The following is a 21,427-nucleotide window of genomic DNA, read 5'->3' on the forward strand; positions in this document are numbered from 1 at the left end:
TGAGGCGAAATGAGTTCTCTTGCGCCGTCTCCTCCCCCCCGTTTCGTCGCAGGCCCGTTTCATCGTAATCCAGGCAGCATAGGAAGATGCGTTCGTGTCGCCGTCTCCCTTCTGCAGGCGCTTCGGCACTTTTCTCCCCCGCGCCGCCCCCGCCCCCCTCCCCAACTAAAGACTCCTTCTGTCTATACGAAAACGCCTCAGCAACACCACAGCGCAGACGCCAGCGGTTCCCACTGCCCCACCTCACTCCCTCCAGCTCACGCCGGTGCTACAACTGCTCAGTCACCACAGCGAACAGACCTCCATTCAGCTGTCGCTTGTGTTCACCCGAAGCGGGTGAACACGCTGATACCGACGCTGATGCCGTTCATACACACCCACACCCACACACGAATATTTCGAGGACTGGTGCTAGCACAAGGATCCTCTTTGTTTGCCTTCATACCTCTATAGATAGCCATAGACCAACATCAACTTACGCTTGCACACGTCGAGAGGGAGAGGAGGGGGAGGGACTCTCCAGGGATTCCTCTACGCACTCGCACTTGGCCCGGAGGCTGCGGCGTGCAGTTGTTCTCCACAGGGAGTGGCGGCGAGGGGGATGGGGCCATCATGAATCCACAGGACATCCGCGACGACCCGGCGCTACCGCAGCCGACGGCAGAGGTGGCTCCGGTGCTGGAGGTGGATGCCGATGGCGTTCGTGTGCGTGAGGCAGTGCACCTGTTCCTTAGCCGTCTCATCGACCCCGTTCTCCGTGCAAATTCAAGCCTCTCTGTCCCAGCAACTTCTGCCGGCGATGACATCTCTGGCACGCACGCATCCTTCCACTACGTGGTCACTCAGTTGGAGCGCATCAGCACGTCAACTAGCTGGTCGACGTGCGTGGTTCGCTGGGCAGATTTCCTCCGCTTTGACGAGGACGCCGCAGCGGTGCTAGAGTCAGATTTCCAGCGCTTCTCCCCGTTCATTAACGAGGCCCTTCATCAAGTCCTCCTGCAGTACTACGGCGAGGAGTATGCAAACCACGGCAAGTGCTACCCCAGTCTCGTGTTCTCGAACGTGCCGCGGTGTTTGACGATTCGTTCATTGCGGGCGTCGTTGGTAGGACAACTGTGCGCTATCAGGGGTGTTGTGACGCGTACGTCGCAAGTGCGGCCGGAGCTGCTCGTTGGCGTGTTCCGCTGCAGCGACTGCGGCACAGAGAGCCTGCCCATTGAGCAGCAGTTTCACTACACCGAGCCGCCCACCTGCCGCAACACCCAGTGCGAGAACAAGAACAAATTTCAGCTGATTCCAAATCACCCATCCACACGCTTTGGCGACTGGCAGAAGCTGCGCATGCAGGAGGACGCAAACAACATCCCTGCTGGATGCATGCCGCGCACAATGGAGGTGATTGTCCGCGCCGACGCTGTGGAGGTGGCGAAGCCTGGCGACCGCATTCTCGCCATTGGATGCGCCATTGTCGTGCCGGAGGTGGCGAAACTGTTCAACCTGGCCAATCGGCGTGAGGTGCAGCGGCAGCTGACGGGTGGCCAGCGGGCGCAGCAGGACGCGCAGACGGATATGGAAGGCGCCACCGGGTTGCGCGCGCTCGGCGTACGAGACCTAAACTACCGCATGTGCTTTCTTGCCACCACCATTACGGATGCCACGGGCGACGACCGCAAGATGACGCACGCAGTGAAGGAGGCGACAGATGGGGCGGCGGAACGGGAGGAGGTGACACTCACCCCCGCCGAGCGTCAGCGGGTGTATCAGATGCGTCGGCACGACAGCCTGTTGAAGGCGCTCACGTCCTGCATCGCGCCGAACGTGTTCAAGCACGATGTCGTGAAGCTGGGGCTGCTTCTTCAGATGGTCGGCGGGGTCTCTAAAACGACGATCGAGCGTATTACCCTGCGGGGCGACATTAATGTCTGCATTGTTGGTGACCCGTCCACGGCCAAGTCACAGTTTCTCAAGTGGGTCTCAGCGAATATGCCACGTGGTGTCTACACAAGCGGCAAGGCGTCCACAGCCAGCGGTCTGACGGCGACGGTGACGCGGGACGCCGACACGGGTGAACGCACAATCGAGGCTGGCGCCCTCATGCTCAGTGACCGCGGGATCTGTTGCATCGACGAGTTTGACAAGATGGAGATGAAGGACCAGGTAGCAATTCACGAGGCCATGGAGCAGCAGACCATCTCCATCGCAAAGGCTGGTATCAAGGCGACGCTGAACGCGAAAACATCGCTGCTGGCTGCGCTGAACCCAATAGGTGGCAAGTACGACCGTCGCCGCCCTCTGCAGAGGAATATCGCCATGACGGCGCCCATCATGTCGCGCTTTGACCTCATGTTTGTCATCGTTGACGACTCTGGTGACGATGCCGACTTTGCCATTGCGAATCAGCTGCTGCGACTGCACCGCTTTGGTGGTGCGGCAGTGCGTCCGCCCTTCACTACGGAGGACTTCCAGCTGTACCTTCGCTACGCACGTTCACTGACGCCGCGCCTCACACCTGAGGCGTCACAGCTCATCGTGGCCGCTTACCGCGATATGCGGCTGCAGGACTCGCTTTCCAACCGCAGCAAGGTGTACCGCGTGACAACACGTTTGCTGGAGAGCATGATCCGGCTGTCCGAGGCAACTGCGAAGATTTACATGAGCGAGGAGGTGCGTGCTACTCACGTAGAGGTGGCGCTGGAGCTAATGCGGCAGTCCCTCTCTACACTCGATATGACGGAGGTGGAGCTGGTGGGCGGCCCCGCCGACGACACTCCTCTCGAGGAGCAGGAGGGCGTCGTCAAGCAAGAGCCAGAGGCCGCGCGTGGCAGCGCGTCCGCCTCCTCACTTGTAGCTGGTCATGGTGCCAATAAGGGCCGCGTCGGCGGTGACGGTGCGGGTGCAGACGGTCAGGCATGCATCGCTGACGAGCCGACCTCGGCGTCCTCAGCCGCGGCTGCTGCTCCCCGGCGGAAGGTAAGCATCAAGGCTGATCACTACTTTGCTATTGTGAACCGACTTGTGGCGCACCTCAAGTCCCTCGGTGATGACGCCGCCCCGACGCGGCAGGAGTTGGTGACATGGTACCTGGAGCAGGTCAAGACGCTGAATAGGCCGCTGCTAGAGGCAGAGCTGCGGTATGTCAACCTCGTTCTCTCGAAGCTGGTCAAAGAGGGAAAGCTTCTGGAGGTGGACGTGCGTGAGGGAGACCCGCCACGCGTGTATTTGGACCCCAACTTCAACCCCGATGTGACGCAGTGATTCCGTTGGTAGAGGGGAGCTAAAGGGAGTACGAGTGCCACCTCTTTACTTCCCCTCTGCCTCCTCCCCTAGCATTGCTGCTGCTGTTGCTGCTGCTATGCTATGCTTTGTGCCTGTGCATCTATGCGGGAATAGATGAGTGCGTGCTTACTGGCATAGGCAAGGATTCGTGCTTCGTTACTGACGCTACCACGATCGATAGGGGGAGGGACGGGGGAGGGGGGAGGGACGGGGGAGGGGGGAGGGGGTAAAACGCGTTTACTTTTGTATGTGCACGTCTGTGTAGAGGAGCGTGGACCTTCATTCACCTGCACTTCCCCACGACACCGCCCCACCAGCCCCCCCTCCCTCCGTGTCTCTTGCGGCATGTGCGTGCGTCTGTGGTGGTGCCAATTCCATCTCCCGAAGTACTCCGCACATCCGGTGTCCCTCTTACTTTGTTGCTTCCTTACGATTCTTAACCCCTCACACTTGTAGGCTGTTGTGCGTGCGTGTGGCTGCACGCTTCATCACGCCTCCACCAACTCTCGCACCGCGCCGCCAAAGGCCGCCGTTGCACACGCACTCCTTTTCGCATTGTGAGGCGGTCAGTGCACAGAGGGGGGAGGGAGGAAGAGAGGCAGAGACACATGCTGTCGCACCCTTATTCTCCTCGTCATGCGTTTTGGCCTAGCCACACCTCACCGGCATACGAATAAACTACGCTGGTGCGCGTTCATCTTTGTGTCGATCTCTGTTGTGTTCTTTCCCCTTCATAGCCGCACACACACACACACACACACACACCCGCCGTTACAGTGCACTGCACGCACTTCCCGAGCTCCCCCCTTTATTTCTTCTCCACGCGCAAAGAGGCACGCTGCTGTGCATCGCGTGCGTGTGTGCGATCGTCTCTCTTCGCCGCTTTAGACCTCCTTGTGCATACCTCTCTCTGCGTGTGTCTTTCCTTTGTTTCTCCCCTAAAGTAATTTGTGCTCCTCGATGACGGACGGAGCGGGGAGGGGGGAGGGGCACCTCAGGGTGTGGCATCGCCGGGGTCCAGTGCCCCCTGCTCTGTGTGTGCGTGTGTGTATGTGCGGGCGGACGCCAAGCAGTCTCCCCCCTCCCCCATCCCGGCCGATGCTAGACCACTTCTGGGGGTGACAGGGTCTGGTGCCCACGACGTGGGGACGGCCAGTGCGATGCATCGCCACTGATGCCGGCGGGTCAGGCTGTGGTGCGTGCCTGCGGCTGCTTCGCAGCAGGCGATGGGCCTGGAAAGAGGCCCGCTGTAGAGTGGCGTGTGGCTCATGCTTCATGGCAGCGAGTGGCGACGTCAATGGAATTTTCTGTTGTCAACCTTCTTCCGCCTTTTCTCCCTTCTCTTCCCTAGCAGTACTTGGGGCTGGTAGCGGGCTTTGGTTCCTTGGCGCTACTTCATCTTGTTTGCCTGCCACTATTGCCGCATCAGGGCTGCCACCACCACCGCTTTTTTCTCAGCCCTCTGGCCTCTGCGCTTTTGGAGTCAGCCGGCGTGTCGTCTCCTCGGCCTCCTTCCCCCCGCCCCTTACTTTTTGTTTGGGGCCCGCATATATGCGTGTGTGGCCGTGCCCCACCATGCCTCCTGTCAGGAACGTGAAGCACGAGACCGATGTCGTGCTGCCCAAGGCGGGCGAGACGTACGTCGCCGACGACGGCACTGTCTCGCAGGTGCTGGAAGACCACATTGACGCAAACTACGAGCCAACGGAAGAGGAAGTGCTCGAGTTTGCGGACTGGATTGGCATGAAGCTGCCACAGGACTCGGAGTTTTTGTGGCTTGCACGTGAGGGCCTCAAGACGCCACTGCCAAAGGAATGGAAGCCGTGCAGCACGAACGATGGCGAGATTTACTACTTCAACTTCAAGACGGGTGAGAGCAGCTGGGACCACCCGATGGATGGCATCTTTCGCCAGCGGTTTGAGCAGGAGAAGGCTCGTACTTGCAAGCCGGCGCCGGCGGCGGCTGGGAATACCGCTAGCCGAAGCATCAGCGGGCTGACTAGCAGTATACACAGCAGCAACACCTCAGTGATGCCACAAACGCATGTGATGATGACCGAAACAGGTGTACTACGGCGAGACATAGGGCCAGGCACTGCGCCAGGGCCTAGTCCTGCCACTACTTCGGTTAGCGGCAGCTCGAAAGGTCCAGGCGCTGGCAATGCGCGTGACGAAGACAAGCCATTCATGCACTACCCTCTCCAGCAGCAGCCACAGCCAACGTCAGTGACAACGCACACATCAGCGAAACCCCAGAGCACCACTGCCTTGTCAAACACTACAGCTGCTACCCACAGCAATCCTGCGCGTGCTTCCACCAGACACGCCCCGAAGAAGGTCGGAACCACAGAGGTGTCGTCTGCCGCTTCACTTCGCATTGTCTCGGAGGCTGAGCGCGCGTTGGAGGAACGCGTACAGCGAGAGATGCAGCTGGCCCTCGAGGCAGAGCGGTCCAAGATTGAGGACGCCCATCGCGGAGCAATGTTCACTCTGCAGATCAACTTTGATAAGGATGTGGCAGAGATGCGCCGCGCAGACGCCGCGCGCCGCGCCACGGCATCGCAGCAGCAGGTGGAGGAGCGGGAGCGCTGTCTGCAGCAGACCCGCAGCATGTGCGAGGAAAAGTACGGCGATGAGCTGCGCTCGCTGGAGCGAGAGGCTGAGTCGTACGCGACGAAGCTGCAGAAGCTTGAGGCAGAGGCCGCCCGCGCCACCTCTGGCAACACGCAGCGAGCCATCATCGAGGCCGAGCTCAAGACGGCGCTAGTGAAACAGCGTGCTGATGCGGAGGCCACTGCCAAGAGACAGCATGATACTGCGATGGCCACCACCCAGTCTGCCCACGCTGCTGCTCTGCAGAAGATCCATGACGAGGAGCGGGACAGGGTTAGGGCAGCACAGCAGGCGTGGCAGCGCAAGTTCGACGAGGAAGAGCGTGTGTTGGCGCTAAAGGCGGAGGCTGAGCGAAAGCGACTGGAGGGGCAGCTGAAAGAGTTCGAAGGAAAGCTTGCAAGCGTAGCAACGCGTGCGGGGGCCAGCACGACGACTTGCACGCCACCAGCAGCTGACTCCTCGCTGCCCGGCAGGGGCGAATCTCTTAGCGAGCGACTGGCGCGTGTTGCCGCCACTAAGGCAGCTCGGCTACACGACATCAAGGCGGCTGCAGCGCGAGAGCAGTCGGCTGTGCGCACGGAATGCGAGACGGCGCTAGCGGAGTTGGCGGAGCAGGTCCTATTGGCCCAGCAGGTGGGGCGGCTTCTTCCGACAGGCGCCCCACCGATCGACTTGCTGAGCCGCGGGGCTTCGTACTCGCCCGATGGATCGGGTGCCGTCACTGTGCAAGGTGGTGCAAGGCCTACCCCTAGGACACTCAGCGTCGCCTTTGCGCAGGAGCTTAACCGTATCCGCCTTGCGCGAGGCAAGGAGCGACAAGAGCTCCTGGCGAAGCTGCGCGCTGACCGTGAGGCAGCGCTGGCGACTATCGAGTCGCCGTCTCACTCAGCCTCCTCTGCAAAGAGTCGCAGGCCTGATCTCAACGGTGGCGCTGACGCAGCACCCGTGGGTGGTAGTGGTAGCAGGCCGACCACTGTAGAGGAGCTGAAGGCCGCTCACACGGCGGAGCTTGAAGCGAAAAAGGTGCTTTACGCCAATATGGAGGAGGATCTGAAGCAGCGGTACGCGCGCGAGCTCGCCGATGCCGCAGGGGCAACGACGGCGACGCAGCAAAGTACCCTGGTCGCCAAAGCTGTGGACACAGAAATGAATTTGTATACTCAGGAGGTAACCGCACGGTATGATTGCATGCGTGCTGAAGCCGCGGCGAAGTGTGCCAAGGCGCTGACCGACCACCAGCTGGCGATGGAGGCTTACGAGCGACGAAAGCTAGAGACAGAGACTCGTCTGGCCCAAGAGCAGCGAGAGGCGCAAGAGTCCTTCATCCAAGACCGTCTTGACACCGTCGTGGCGGCGGAAAAGAAGAAGTTGGCTACTGACTATGCCGCGGCCATGGCACGTCTGGCGGCGCGGTACGACGAGGAGCGCGACGCCTTGAAGGCGGAGGTGGAAGAGGAGATGGAGGCCTATGAGGCCGCCATGCGACAATCAATCATGACCTCGGTGACCACGACTGGGGCGTCTCATGGCAGGGATCAGGGGGCGGCGGTGGTGGTAGCTCGTGTCGGCACCACAACCGCGCCCTCTTCCACGGCCGAAGCTCGAGGAGGTACTGCGGCGACAGTAGCGCTCTGCTCGCAGGCGGAAAAGCAGCACGCCGACCGGCATGCAGAGTGGATGTCCTGGAAGCGCCTCCAAGCGGCGCAGCGGGCAGAGCTGGAGGAAAAGCAGTCAACGCTGCAGGCACAAAAACAGCGTGTGGAGCGGCGTGTGGAGGCGTTGAAGGAGGAGGTCGCCGGTCTCGTCGCGACCGTGCACACCGCCGAGACTCAGCAGCCCTCTCCGCCATCCGCTTCTGGCCCTTCATCCCCGCCTCCTGCGTCGACCTCGGCGACTGTGACACCTGCACGCGGCTATCTACGATCTGTGCACGAGGCATCGATGCAGGACCTTGAGCAGGGGTACCGCTCTCAGGAAGCTTCCCTCGAGGTTGAACTGAGGACGTGGCGAGAGAAGACACGTGCTCTTCAGCAGTCCCAGACGCTGCAGTCATACACGTCGACCAGCTTGAGCACTTCGCAGCAGCAGCTGCTCTCCGACACCACTCACTCCGAAGGTGCAGCGATGCGCCCGGCATCGTCACCATACGTACTCCGCCGCCAGCCGAGCCCCATTGCTACCGCGGCTGCTGGCGTCTCGCTGCTGAACACGCCGACGATCCCTATGGCTTTGGAGGACTCGTCTTTGCAGCCCACTATCCGCTCTAGCGGTCCACTAATGAAAACTGAAATGGTGGCTCGCGGCCCTTCGGTGACTACTGGAGTGTCAGGCACCACCGAGGCCGTCCTTTCCTACCAACAGCGGCAGTACATTCTTCAGCAACGCCAAGCCTCACTAGAGGCAGCTCGTGAGACGTGGCAACTTTACCGAAGGCGGAAATCAGAGCTCCAGCAGCAGGAGCAGAGCCGCTTGAGCCTCACTGCCCTTGTGGCACCTTCGGAGGACGGTCACAGGTATGAGGGTGTCGAGCCCAGGACTCTGAGCGCCAATAGCGGCGTGAGCCGCAGCCGCAACGAGTTTCTCAACCTCTTGTTGACTTGCCTTATTGAGCGTCTTGACACTGTGACGAGACAGGCCATGGAGCCGCCGCAGCGACAAAATCGCACCCAATCTGCTACGCGTGCTGGCGCCCATGCTGCCATGGTGTCATCGCCGCACGCGCGCGCACACAGTGTGCATAGCCACCAACACGTTGCCCGTGGCCCACCACAGCAGGAGAGAGCGATGTCCAGGGCCGCCCTTCAGTCTCATCACTCGATGTTAGTGAACGCCGCCGCCGCCTCTGCCTCACCCAAGGGGCTGCCGCCGTCCACGCGGGCGTCGTTTTCGGACAGTACGAAGGCTTCTCAGTATATACAGCACGGCAGAAGGGGAGGGGGCAGCGTTGGCGGCCCTTCGTTCAACAAAGTCTCGTCAAAGTGAGACACGTTTTTGTCACAGCGCTGCTACCACCGCCATAGTGGAAGGCGACGCGCACCGTGAATAGCCGAAGGAAGCGGTTTCCCGGAAGGTGGGGGGGGGGGGGAGGAGAGGCCTTAGCCGCCTCTCCTCCTCCCCCGCTTCCGTTCACTTTTGATCGCCCGGAGATCGGCAACACCGCACCTCCGCTCCCAGGCGCAGGCGTTCCTCGCACTCCTCTTCTCGACTGGTCTTTCCACGTGCAAGCGAAGCAGACAAAAAGCTGGCGAGGGTGCCTATAGAAGCGCAGGTGCTCTCTCTCTCCTTTTGTCTTCGTTTCACGCCAAACACATCAACCCCCGCCCAACCCACGCCTGCAGCGAGTGAGAGGCGAGGCCGCGCGCCCTTGTCGTGGTGGCGCTGGATTCGAACCAAACAAAAGAGAGGTGAAGGTCAACGACGTGCTCTTCTACTCGTGTGTGCGTGTGTGTGCCGCACTGGAGCAGCTGTGTCGCCTACCCTCACCAACAATGCCTAAACGCGCACGACATCTGTCTGTGATGACCCTTGCAAGTCTCGTTTGCTTTTCCGGACCCTCCAACTCTTCGTCTACCCTCTTTCCTCTATCCTACTCTTAGATATGACTTCCGCCGATGTCTGCTGATGCGCTCCCATCAGCATGGGATGGAGCCGAATGACCCGCCGATCGTTGAACATACCCGCGAGAGGGTGGCTGATGAAGGCTACGTGCGGCAATCGCTACCGCCGGAACGCCGCCCTGCCTTTTTCTCTCCTATGTGAGTTGGTGTTCAAGTTGGGGGAAGGCGGTATTTTAGTCACTGCTGCTGCGGTCATGGCCCTTTGGTCTCGCGCGCGTCATGCTCGCTCTATTGGACTGCCTCATCTTCTCCCTCTTCTCCGCTGACGTATATGTGGCTAGTTTTGCGTGCGGGTCGTTCGTTCCCGTACGTGGGTGGCTCCCCCTCCTCTTGCCCTCCTGCCTCTGGACACACTCACATAATCCTTCTTTGCCGCTTCGACTCCCTCTCTCCTTTTGACTCTTCCCATTCACCCCTTCTTCATACATCGTGTGGGTGTGCGCCCCCCTGCTGCTTCTTGACTTCAGCTTGTGTGCTTGTCCGAGAGGTCGTACTGCCCCACGTTCACGTAGAGCCTCGACGGCCTCCGCGACTGCTGAGACTTTTTCGCGTCGCTCGGTGGCAGGGGTGTCGCTGATTTTCATCGTCGTTCATTCACGCTCTGTGCGTATGCTGGCGCGAGAAGAGAAGGGGAAAGAGCCACCGAATTCCTCTTGTGATACACGCTCACCGACACAGGTGCACCCCTCTTCCGTAGTCTGAACGAAGATGCTTGCTTCTCGCGGCACAATTGCCAGGGATGGCGATGTAGTGCTCGTCGTGCATGGCCACCAGAACATCACGCCTCTCGTACTGCAGCGCGGCGCTGTGCTGCACTGCAAAGCTGGCAAGTTTGACCACGACGACATCATTGGCCGCTCCCTCGGCAGGTATGTAAAGGGGCAAAACAATCAGAAGAGTGACCCTCGAGAGCCGTCGGTGTTAATTCTGCAGAACAGCGCAGACATGTGGACGCAAGCGGTGCCGCACCGTACGCAGATCATCTACGACACAGACATCGCCGTCATCCTTCTAAACCTGCGCCTCGAACCTGGTAAAAAGGTGGTGGAGGCAGGGACGGGCAGTGGCAGCCTGACGCACTCCCTGGCCAAGACGGTGGCCCCGAACGGGTGTGTGTACACTTGTGATTTCCACAAGCAGCGCTGCCTGGAGGCGCGTGCCGAGTTTCGCCGCAACGGCCTCGACTCGCACCTCGTGTGCAGTCAGTGGCGAGACGTGTGCACGACCAACACAGGCGCCGCTGACATCGTCGACGGCGTTGATGCTGATGTGGAAGCAATGGAGTCACCGAACACTGGCTTTGGCGTGGCGGCGGCCTCTGTAGACGCCATCTTCCTCGATGTTCCCGCGCCGTGGGCGGCCATCGAGAACGTTTGCCACGTGCTCAAGGAGGGTGGGATGCTCTGTACCTTCTCGCCTTGCATGGAGCAGACGCAGCGAACAGCAGAGGCACTGCGGGCTGCTCCGCACCACTTCGTGGACATCCGCACGGTGGAAGCGCTCACAAAGTTTTTCCATCCCGTCTTCAAGCGCGCACGCGATGCACGCGATCGCGACTGCGTCAAGTTCCGCGCCAGCCTCGTGTCAAAGGGCCACAGTGCCTACTTGACCTTTGCGCGGCGGCGACTGGGCAAGGCTGAGCAGCTAGAGGAGGGGAAGCCGCTCGAAGCAGATGGCGCTGAGAAGAACGGCATGGAGGAGGCGACAACGGCGTAGCGCCGTATTGTCCTCTCACTCCCCCTTTCACCTATTAGGCGCGCTAATTTGTTCCTTACCGCTGGCGGATGTGCCATGCCCCCCCCCCTAAACAGCGCACATGACGAGTAAACAACGAAGCGACATTGGTAACCCCAGAAGCACACATGCACGCTGGCTCATACATGAAACGCAAGTCAATGGTAAAGTGGACGACATCAGAGGAGAAGGGGCACGCACGCGCAGCGAAGGATGGTGGCAGAGAGGAGGAGGAAGATCAGCGCAAGCTTTCCTGTCTCTCCTTCCCTCCTTCAGGCAGAAGTGCGGGGTGCTTTTATCGTTGATGGCGGTAAAACAATAGCCGCACGAGACGAAGGGACTTGGTTGAGGAGCCGCGCGCGTGTATTACTAAGGGGCGGGATCGAAGGGGATGGGGAAGAGGAGGCAGCGGAGCTCCCCCCGTTGCGGCTCAACCTCCCTCTTTTTGTCTTCTTCGCTGCGCGTGGCCTGAAGAAAAGACTGAGCATTTGCGCCTTCTCTCGTTGAAACGACGGCCGCGTTATCTTTTTCCTTGCCGCGCTGTATTCGTCTTTGTTCTCCTCCTCCTCCTCCTCCTCCTCTGCCACATGCAACGGTACTTCGTTGAGCGTGGACTGCTGAGCACGTTGTTTTAGGTTCGTGTAACTCCCTTTCCTTCTTCCCTTCCTCTTTCCCCCTCGCTGTCTCTCGGCACATTGCGAGAGACGGCACAAGGGGAGCACTAGCGAACCTTCAGTATCGTATTGGGGGAGGGGAGGGGACTGGCATAGCTACACCCCCACCCACAAGGCCAGGCAGCGGCACTTAAGCATTCTTGTTCTGTTGCTAGCATCAGCAGCATGACCCCCTCGATCCCCAGCTCCTTTAAGGGCCAGTTGCTGCTTGCACTCATGCTCAGCGTTGGCCTCAAGTTGGTCACCTTCTCCCTCAGCACTCTCCTCACACGACTCCTGCTACCGTACCAGAATGGAGTGTACTTCACCTTCAATGTGTACAATGACGCTGTGTTGTTCATTGCACGGGAGGCGACCCGCAGTGTGGCCTCTCGGCTGCCCATCATAGAGTCGAGTGCGGAAGCAGAGGACAATGCGAAACAGGACGGCAATATCGATGCGGCTCAAGAGGTGGGTCCTGCTGGGCAGGGTGGCGCTGAGAATGCGCCATCCGCTCCGTCTGCACGGACGCCGGCAAGTTTGGTGCGGGTGGCCAACATCCGTGGAGTGGTGAGCATCGCCCTCTGCTCTGTGCCGCTTGCCATCGTCATGGCTGCGACGGTGGAGGCTCTCGGTGCGTGCCTCGGCCCGGCGTCCTTCCTTCCGTCCCTGATGCGGTACGCGCGTGCCAGCCAGCGAGACTTCCCCACGGCGAAGAGTGTCAGCGACCTCGACAGCGCAATGGCGCTGACGGGGCTTCCCTCTGTTGTGCTTCCGTACGTCCCAGAGATGACGGTGGTGCTGTGCACCATCATCATGGCAGCCATGGAACCGTGTGTTGTGCTCGTTCAGTCACTGAGCCTTTTCCGTGTTGTTGTTCTGGCAGAGTGCGCGACGCTGGTAGCGCGGCTGTGTACCATCATCGGGATCGCGTACGCTTGTCAGCGCGATATCGCCGGCGGCCGCACGTCCGATGACGAAGTCGGTAATGGGCTGCGCACCCTGTGGGAGACACGAATGGCGATGGCATTTGGCCAGCTCGCGTACGCGATAACACATGTGATCTACTACACGCTGGTCGTGTCAGGGCTCCCAGTTGCTCGCTGGCTTGGCTCAAGCCCCGAGATGGAGCAGGTGCGAGCAGCAGCACTGCTGGCACACGCAAGGGAACTGAGCCAGTCCCGACAGGGTGCAGTTGCAAGTGGGTCTGCTGCCAGTGCGAAGGCGGCGCCGCCTTCGGTTCTTCCCACCCCGTCGCAGTTGGTACGGTGGTCATCCTTTGTCTTTCCCTTTTGCTTCTACTCAATTGGGGACAGCGTCGTAGCCTGTCGGCGCCACTGCGCCCTCCTTAGCACGTTCCTGCGCGAAAGCTTGCTGCGACTGGTGCTGTCGGAAGGGGAGAGCCTCGTACTGACCTCGCTCGGCTCCGAGACGGCGCGAGGGTACTACCACCTCATTTATAACCTCGGCTCTCTCGTAGTCCGCCTTCTCTTCCGCGTCTGGGAAAACGCCTGCTTCGTCAAGTGGAGCCTCGAGGCTTCGCTGGGCCACAGACACACCGCCGTGCATTTGCTGAAACTGATGCTGCGCTTAGCCTTCTATGTGGGCTTTTCCTTCACCCTGTTGGGCCCCCCGCTAGCACAGAAGTTCCTGACCACGATGTACACGTCGCGGTGGGCCACGCCGCAGGTATCGACGGCGCTCCAGCTTTATTTCTACGCTCTACCGCTGATGGCTTGGAACGGGCTGCTGGAGGCGTTTCTGCGTGCCGTCGCCTCCCCGGCGGTGCTGCAGCGACTGCAGCGGTGGATGGTTGGGGAGACGGTCTTGTACATTGCGGCGTGCTACGTCACGCTAACCGCCTTTGGCAAGACCGACATGCAAGGAGAGAGTGTGAGCGTGCTGGTACTGCTGAACATCTTTAATACGCTCTGGCGGTGTTGCGTGTCCATCTATCTCCTGGTGAGCTCTCCTACTGTTGTTGTCGGTGCCGCAACTGCTGTCTCAACTGATGCCCGAGCCGAAGATGTCGGCGGGCCTGCCGCGCCTGCAGCGCCTTCCCTTACCCCGTCATCTCCCTTAGTGCGCCTCCTTGATTTTCTGTCACTCTTTCCCAAGCGCATCGTCGGCTCGATCCTTGGGCTCTTCGTGTGCAGCCGTGCGCTGCGTGCAAACTCGGTGGTGGCCATTGTGGCGGTGGGTTTGATGTACGCCGCAGTGATTCTTGCCGGGGATGGCGAGGTGCGCCGGCTTCTCGTGACACCAGTGTGGAGCCGTGTGCGGCTGCTGTTGCTGCGGCACCGCCACGATTCGCACACGGGCCCAGCCGCCGTCTCTCTGCAGAGTGTGGAATCGGCCAAGAGCAAGCTGGAGTGACTATCTACGCACGTTGTACATGACGAGCGTCAGTGGTGTATGTCAAACCGCGTCGCGTCGTTGCAGTGCGCAGTTATATTTCTTTGTTGCTCCTCTCTCTCCCCGCTAACGTGCCAAATTCGCCACCAACTTTCCCTAGCTTGGCATGCGTGGGTGACACTGAAAGGCAACCTCTCCCAACAAGAAGCTCATTAGGTCTGTATCAGTAACTAGGCTGATCAGTGATGCTGCGCTCCTGCTCGTTTCTCTCTCTTTCCCGAAAGTGTCAAGGTTGCCAGGAGGAAAGAGAGATCGGGTGAGTGGGATTGGGTGGGGGGGGGCAGGAGGAGGAGAGCGTCCGCGTTGCGCCATCCTGAGAAGCATGAGATCTGCATGGCTCGCCCCCCTTCCCCTCCCCATCTCCACAGACATACGCACACTCTCTTTACCTACCCTCTCTGCCTTCTCCGTGAAGGCGAAAGACAAGCAGTGGGAAAGGAGGGAAATGCAGGTGACACTGGACACGATGTGAGCGAGTGTGGGTAGCACGTGCGATAATGGTCCATCTCTCCTCCTGTTGATCTTCTTTTCTCGCTTTTCTCTTCTCTCTCTATGGGTGTGGGCTTGTGTTTGGTCTCTCGCGATCTTCTCGTGTCACCTGCGTCACACACACTCTCTCTGGTGTATTAGTGTGTTTCCCCTCTTTTCTCCTCTCTTCTCTGCGCTCTCACTCCTTCCCCACTCGAGAGAACATCGCATGCGACCCCCCTCACACGCACGTTAGCCTTCTTACTCCCCATACGCTGACACACTCGCTTCCTTACTCATTCCCTTTTTTTTCTCGTCCTCTTTCGCTTTAGGTCCAAACCATGCTCCGTCGTGTGTCGACGCGCGTGTTGCCTGCGGCGTGCAGTGCGGCCCAGAACGTGAGCGTACGCTTCTGCCTGGCCATCAAAGTGCCTACGATTGCCGAGTCCATCAGTACGGGTAAGGTGGTGAACTGGACGAAGAGGGTCGGCGACGCCGTCGCAGAGGACGAGGTGATTTGCCAGATCGAGTCTGACAAGCTCAACGTCGACGTGCGTGCGCCGGCGAACGGCGTCATTACGAAGATCAACTTCGAGGAAGGGGCTGATGTCGAGGTCGGCGCGGAGCTGTCCACGATGAAGGAGGGCCCGGCGCCATCGGCGGCTGCACCGCAGGTTGCGGCAGTCAAGTCGGACCCACCCAAGGCGGCGGCACCTACGGCAGAGGCACCAAAGGCTGTAGCCCGAGCTGCCGCGGAGCCTGCTGCTACTGCGGCCGTTGCCAAGCCCGCGATGCACGCCGTTGCCGGCGCGGACCCGCGCACGAAAAGCGTCCGCATCTCCTCCATGCGCCGCCGCATCGCTGACCGCCTCAAGGCTAGCCAGAACACGTGCGCGATGCTGACCACCTTCAATGAGATTGACATGACCCCGCTGATTCAGCTGCGCGATAAGTACAAAGACGACTTCCACAAGCGCCATGCTGTCAAGTTGGGGCTAATGTCACCCTTCGTGAAGGCGAGCGCGATGGCGCTCAGGGATGTGCCAATTGTGAACGCATCCTTTGGCAAGGACACCATCGACTACCACGAGTTCGTAGATATCGCGATCGCCGTGGCGACACCACGCGGCCTCGTTGTGCCTGTGATCCGTGATGTGCAGAACATGAATTTGGCAAACATCGAGACCGCCATCGCCGACTACGCCGCGCGTGCGCGCATCAACAAGCTGACCATGGCTGAGATGACTGGAGGAACCTTCACCATATCCAACGGTGGCGTCTTTGGGTCTTGGATGGGCACGCCTATCATCAACCCGCCGCATAGCGCGATCCTTGGCATGCACGCAATCAAGAAAAAGGCGTGGGTGGTGGGCAACGAAATTAAGATCCGCGACATCATGGCGGTCGCGCTGACCTACGACCACCGTCTCATTGACGGTAGCGATGCGGTGACCTTCCTAGTCAAGGTGAAAAATCTGATTGAAGACCCGGCGCGTATGGTGCTGGACCTCTCGTAGGCGCCGCCGATGTGCCGAGTGCTCCGGTGAGAGGGGGGAGGGAGAGAGAAATCGATGGTGGTAGAGAAAAGAAGTGAAAGGGAGACAAGTCGCACGACTTTCTCTGTAGGGGTTTCTTCCCTTCGTTTTCTTCATGTCTCCCTGCCGGTGTTCTGCCCACTTCGCTCTGCAACCTCCCCGCCCTCTGCTCGCCCTCACGACCCAGACGCACCCACACGTCCTTCTCTTCACTCTTCTTGGGAGTGCCTATTCATGTCTCTCTGTGTGTGTGTCTTCGACTTGCTAAGGATTTCTTTTATTGGTCTCTCTCTGTATGGGCGCTCGGTTGTATGACGTTGTCCTTCTCTCTTTGCTAGGCTCTCTTTCCCATTATTTGCGCTCTGACGCGCGGTGCGTGTGGTGGTGGGGGGTGCAGATCTTGCTAAAAGCCCACTAAAGTGAATTGTTTATCTCTTGCATCGTATTCCTCCCGCGACACTCGCCAAGCACACCTCTCCCCATCTTGCGTGCCCCTGTCTCGCTCTCTCTCTATTGTTGCTGTCATTCTTACTCGTGCTGCTTCCGAATGTGCAGGAGGAGAGAGGGAAGGGCCGGGCTGGACAAGGTCCACCCCACCGCCTCCTGCACATACGCGCGCAGTCTCGTTCTCTCTCTCTCATATGGGTTGCTGTGCGTCGACTGCGTCAAATGTCTTTACAGAGACGCAAGATGAATAAAGAAAGCAGCGTATGTGCGCACTTGTGTGTGTGTGTGTGTGTGCTTGTACATCGTGGAACAGGCGAGGCAGTGCAGGGAGGGGAGGGAAGGGGGAGACGTGGACTCAGCCGAAGAAAAGAAGGGGCAGCAGCGGCGGCTCGCTAAGGATGGGGGCGCAGTGCTTGGCGGGCAGCAAAGGCGAAATGAGGGGGGAGGGAGGACTGAAAAGGAACGCGACGCTGTTCTTGGTGCTACAACGCAACGCAAACCTGCACACACACACACACACCCCTTCCCCCTCTCCCCACATCATCTCGTACTTATGCACGTACAACTTCCGTCATCGAGTCCCACGCATTCCTCCAGTGGACGAAGTCAATCGCGTTGCTCCGATGAAAAGAAGCGAAGAGCCGGAAGAACGAACAAAGTGCCATAACAACTCTACAGCAGAGGGAAACCAGTCAGAGAGAAGGAGAAGCCAAACGTTGCGCCTTGTCCCCCTCTTTTCCCACGACCCTCCCACGCCAGGCCTTTTGTTTCCTGTCCTGCCCTGCCCTCTCTCCCTCTCACTTCCTTGGCTCTCCCTTCGTTGTCTTCGCCTTCTCATGGCTGCACTCTTAGTCGGCGAAGCAGCCGCAGAGAAGGGAGACGGGTAGGGGTGAGGACGCCACCTATAAGAGGAAGAGGCGGAGAGGGAGAACGCGCAATGAGGGAGGTTGTGCCTATGTATCTTCATGGTGTGTTGCTGTCCGTGTAATGCGAGTGTATTGTTGGAGTTGCCCGCGTATGCATGAGACATTGTGTGTGTGTGTGTGTTGTGAGTACTCGTCTCTACGCATTCTCTATGCCGTCGCCACCGTTCTTATCTCGATCGCGACGGCTCCGTTCTGTTCTTTCGATTCTGAAGGCCATTGCCCACATCTTCTCTCTGTTGGCTACGCACCCGCCCATCCAGAGAGAGAGAAAAAGGGAGAGGGAGAGTGAGACGGTCGAACGGACCTGAAGCAGCTTCACGACTAGCATTGCCATTCCCTGCCACTGCCCTCCTCCTTTCTTTGGAAATCGCATTGTTATGGTTCGCCGCCACCAGCACAACGCTATAGAAGATGACTTAGGGCGAGTGGCTCCGTTAAGTAATTCCCCTCTCCGGGCAGTCGTGTCCGTTGTTGTAGTGATCCGCCCACCATGTCCTGGCTGTGGCTCTTTCTTTTTTCTCCACCTGCATCTTCCGTTCGCATGGGCCAAAGCCGTCACAGGAGGCTAACTCAAACGAACCGCAAGCGCAACAGGGCGAGGGAAAAACACTGCAGCGTGCTGGACGCCGCTCAGCGCAGAATATTGGGAGAAGAGGTGTGGACAAGACAGGCATGTTGTCAAAGTTGCGTACACACCGATGAAGTATCTCTTTCTGCGAGACTGCAGTGCAGACACCAACGATGGAGGTAAGGGCACTAGGGTCACGCCGGGCGTCTGTCGAGCTACGCTTTCTAGTGCGCAACCACCCCTCCCTTTTAACCGCCACCACCGCCACCACTACGAATGCCGCTGCTACTACTACTCCTGTGACGACAGTGGTGGCTGTGCAGGACGTTGGCGTGGACATTTCGCTTCACGCCAGCATCCCTCTCCTGCCCGCGCGATTCCTTCTGCGGCTTCTCTTGCCTCTCCATCGTTTAACGTGTCACGTTCGCTCCTCCTCTTCTCCTCTCTGCACGTGTGTCTTTATTTGTTCCCCCTCCCTTTCCCACTTCTGATATGGCACCACCGCTATGCCCTCTCGTAGAGGCGTAGTAGCAAGTTTCTCAATTCTTGATCAACACTTCCTTTTCCCAGACAGCGTTACCGCTTTCTCTCTCACCCTTCGCGACTTTTACTCAATCGGACGCATACGTGTGCAGAGGGATGGGCCACGAAGAGGAGCGCGTTCGCGTGCTGTCGAAGCAGGAGTTGCTCGCCGCACACATCAAGGAGCTCAACGAGAGCTACTCGGTGAAGCCGCATCTCGAGTACACGACCATTCGTGCCGTCAGCGGTCCCCTCGTCATTCTGGAGGATGTGCGTGAGCCGACCTTTGCTGAGATTGTCAACATCGAGCTGGCTGACGGCAGCGCCCGTCGTGGCCAGGTGCTCGAGGTGGATGGCACCAAGGCCGTCGTGCAGGTCTTCGAGGGCACATCCGGCATCGATGTCATACGCTCTAAGTGTGAGTTTACCGGCCGAGTCATGGAGCTCGGTGTAAGCGAGGACATGCTGGGTCGCATCTTCAACGGCTCCGGCATCCCGATCGATAACGGTCCGCCGGTGCTGCCGGAGCAGTACCTCGATGTCGAGGGCATTCCGATTAACCCGCGTGCCCGTGTCTACCCGGAGGAGATGATCCAGACGGGTATCTCGTCCATCGACGTCATGACTTCCATCTCGCGCGGTCAGAAGATTCCGCTCTTCTCCGGCGCTGGTCTTCCGCACAATGAGATTGCCGCACAGATCGTGCGCCAGTCCGGTCTCGTAAAGCGCGAGGGCAAGACCGAGGACTTCTGCGTCGTCTTCGCCGCCATGGGTGTGAACCAGGAGACGGCCCGCTTTTTCCGCACGGAGTTTGAGCAGAACGGCTCGATGGAGAAGACCGTCCTCTTCCTGAACCTCGCGAACGACCCGACAATTGAGCGCATCATTACGCCACGCCTGGCCCTCACCACCGCCGAGTACCTTGCGTACGACTGCGGTAAGCACGTGCTCGTCATTCTGACCGACATGTCCTCGTACGCTGATGCCCTGCGTGAAGTGTCCGCCGCCCGTGAGGAGGTGCCCGGCCGCCGCGGCTTCCCTGGATACATGTATACAGACCTGGCGCACATCTACGAGCGTGCGGGCCGCGTACTGGGCCGTGCAGGCTCCATCACCCAAATCCCAATTCTGTCCATGCCGAATGATGATATCACCCACCCCATTCCAGATCTCACCGGGTACATTACGGAAGGTCAGATCTACGTGGACCGCCAGCTGCACAACCGCCAGCTGTACCCGCCGATCAACATTCTGCCGTCGCTGTCCCGTCTGATGAAGAACGCCATTGGCGAGGGTATGACCCGCAAGGATCACGGTGGCGTGAGCAACCAGATGTACGCCGCCTACGCCATTAGCCGCGATATTCTCGCCATGAAGGCTGTCGTCGGCGAGGAGGCATTGAGTTGCGAGGATCTGCTGTACCTCGAGTTTCTCGACAAGTTCGAGCACAAGTTCATCTGCCAGGGCTTCTACGAGACGCGCGATATCTTCCAGAGCCTCGACCTGTGCTGGGATCTGCTGCGCACCTTCCCCAAGAGCATGCTGAACAAGATCGACATCAAGACCCGTGACGAGTTCTATGACCGCCACTCAGGTCGAAAGTAAGCGACGGGGTGCCACTCGATGAACCAAAGAGTGAGGGAAACACGAGAGAGGCGGGTATGGAGGAGAGATGTGTTGGCCGGAGGTCCGCCGTCTGTTGCAATGCTCATCCTCTACTGTGCCGTTGCTCCCCCCTCCTGTGGTGCGCTCGCGCACTGCCCAGCCCTCGCCCTGTGTCGTCGCACTGATCGCTTCTTCCCTCCCCCCTTTCGCCCCGGAGTGGCGGGGCGTCGCCCGAGTGAAGCGTACGCGCCTTCTTTAGTTTGCATCGTTTGTTTGGCTGTTGTGTGGGAGGAGGGGGGAGTGAAGGGGGCGAGTCCCCCCTTCTTCCGGCGCGTTTTGCACTGTTGTGCAGCTTACATTGCGCCCACTAGGCTCGTGCTCTCGCGCGGCAAACAGGGTGGGCGGGGCGGGTGAGTCGTGTAAGGACAGGCGCAGTTTGCTTGCAGCGCTGACACGTCGATGAATGCTACTGCCATCTTCGCTGTGGTTTTGAGGCTTTTGGTTGTTTATTTGGTTCTGTTTTGCGTGCTCTTTTCATCTCGTTGTTTCTCCTATCGTCATGAGTTACCTACACGCAGACGCAGTGGCGTCGTCCTCTGTGTCTTGTTCCTCTCCAGTGCCCGCTTCATGTCCCTCGAGCTTGTTGGAGGGCGAGGAGGCAGCAGGGATGTGTGCGTGTATTGTGAGAATGCGTTTGATCGAGAAGAAGATGCAGGGGCGCTGGTAACACGCGAGTATGTCGTGGAGTGGTGTGTTGGCGCGGCAAGACCTGCAGGGGCTCTCTTCCTCCTCCTCTCCGAATGTACACGCACGGGAAGAGTGGAGAGGGGCGAGCAGGAAAAGGATGCAGCGATCCAGTCGTCCTGTGGGAAAAAGCAGCAGCAATAAAAAGGGTGGATTGAGGGCTCTTTGCCCCCCCCCCCCTCCTTCATGGGCTCTCTCTGACTCTCTGCCCCCCCCCCCCCCCCTGGTTTGCTGTGCGAATGGCCATGCATGCGTGTATGTCTGGGCTTCCCTTGTTGCGCTCTCTCCTGCCATGGCCGCCCCA

At 59.4% G+C, this 21,427-nt stretch overlaps 6 protein-coding genes across 6 annotated transcripts, besides 1 other annotated feature; all 6 read left to right on the forward strand.

Moving 5' to 3' along the window:
- Nucleotides 1-612: 612 nt before the first annotated feature.
- On the forward strand, nucleotides 613-3,255 carry LPMP_282520 (DNA replication licensing factor MCM6, putative; the record flags this gene model as incomplete). Its single annotated transcript, XM_010702290.1, has 1 exon — nucleotides 613-3,255. One exon carries the CDS (start codon nucleotides 613-615, stop codon nucleotides 3,253-3,255), a length of 2,643 nt encoding a protein of 880 aa, XP_010700592.1.
- A 1,002-nt stretch (nucleotides 3,256-4,257) lies between these two features.
- Nucleotides 4,258-4,565: a repeat region.
- Nucleotides 4,566-4,851: 286 nt separating this feature from the next.
- Nucleotides 4,852-8,871, forward strand: LPMP_282530 (hypothetical protein; the record flags this gene model as incomplete). Its single annotated transcript, XM_010702291.1, has 1 exon — nucleotides 4,852-8,871. The coding sequence occupies one exon, from the start codon at nucleotides 4,852-4,854 to the stop codon at nucleotides 8,869-8,871; it is 4,020 nt and encodes a 1,339-aa protein (XP_010700593.1).
- A 1,343-nt stretch (nucleotides 8,872-10,214) lies between these two features.
- On the forward strand, nucleotides 10,215-11,222 carry LPMP_282540 (tRNA methyltransferase, putative; the record flags this gene model as incomplete). Its single annotated transcript, XM_010702292.1, has 1 exon — nucleotides 10,215-11,222. The coding sequence occupies one exon, from the start codon at nucleotides 10,215-10,217 to the stop codon at nucleotides 11,220-11,222; it is 1,008 nt and encodes a 335-aa protein (XP_010700594.1).
- Nucleotides 11,223-12,079: 857 nt separating this feature from the next.
- LPMP_282550 (dolichyl-P-Man:GDP-Man5GlcNAc2-PP-dolichyl alpha-1,2-mannosyltranslocase, putative) lies at nucleotides 12,080-14,269 on the forward strand (the record flags this gene model as incomplete). Its single annotated transcript, XM_010702293.1, has 1 exon — nucleotides 12,080-14,269. The coding sequence occupies one exon, from the start codon at nucleotides 12,080-12,082 to the stop codon at nucleotides 14,267-14,269; it is 2,190 nt and encodes a 729-aa protein (XP_010700595.1).
- An 848-nt stretch (nucleotides 14,270-15,117) lies between these two features.
- Nucleotides 15,118-16,293, forward strand: LPMP_282560 (2-oxoglutarate dehydrogenase, E2 component, dihydrolipoamide succinyltransferase, putative; the record flags this gene model as incomplete). Its single annotated transcript, XM_010702294.1, has 1 exon — nucleotides 15,118-16,293. One exon carries the CDS (start codon nucleotides 15,118-15,120, stop codon nucleotides 16,291-16,293), a length of 1,176 nt encoding a protein of 391 aa, XP_010700596.1.
- A 2,598-nt stretch (nucleotides 16,294-18,891) lies between these two features.
- LPMP_282570 (vacuolar ATP synthase subunit b, putative) lies at nucleotides 18,892-20,379 on the forward strand (the record flags this gene model as incomplete). Its single annotated transcript, XM_010702295.1, has 1 exon — nucleotides 18,892-20,379. One exon carries the CDS (start codon nucleotides 18,892-18,894, stop codon nucleotides 20,377-20,379), a length of 1,488 nt encoding a protein of 495 aa, XP_010700597.1.
- Nucleotides 20,380-21,427: the final 1,048 nt, after the last annotated feature.

This window comes from Leishmania panamensis, assembly GCF_000755165.1.
Source record: "Leishmania panamensis strain MHOM/PA/94/PSC-1 chromosome 28 sequence".
In the NCBI taxonomy this organism is placed as follows: domain Eukaryota; phylum Euglenozoa; class Kinetoplastea; order Trypanosomatida; family Trypanosomatidae; genus Leishmania; species Leishmania panamensis.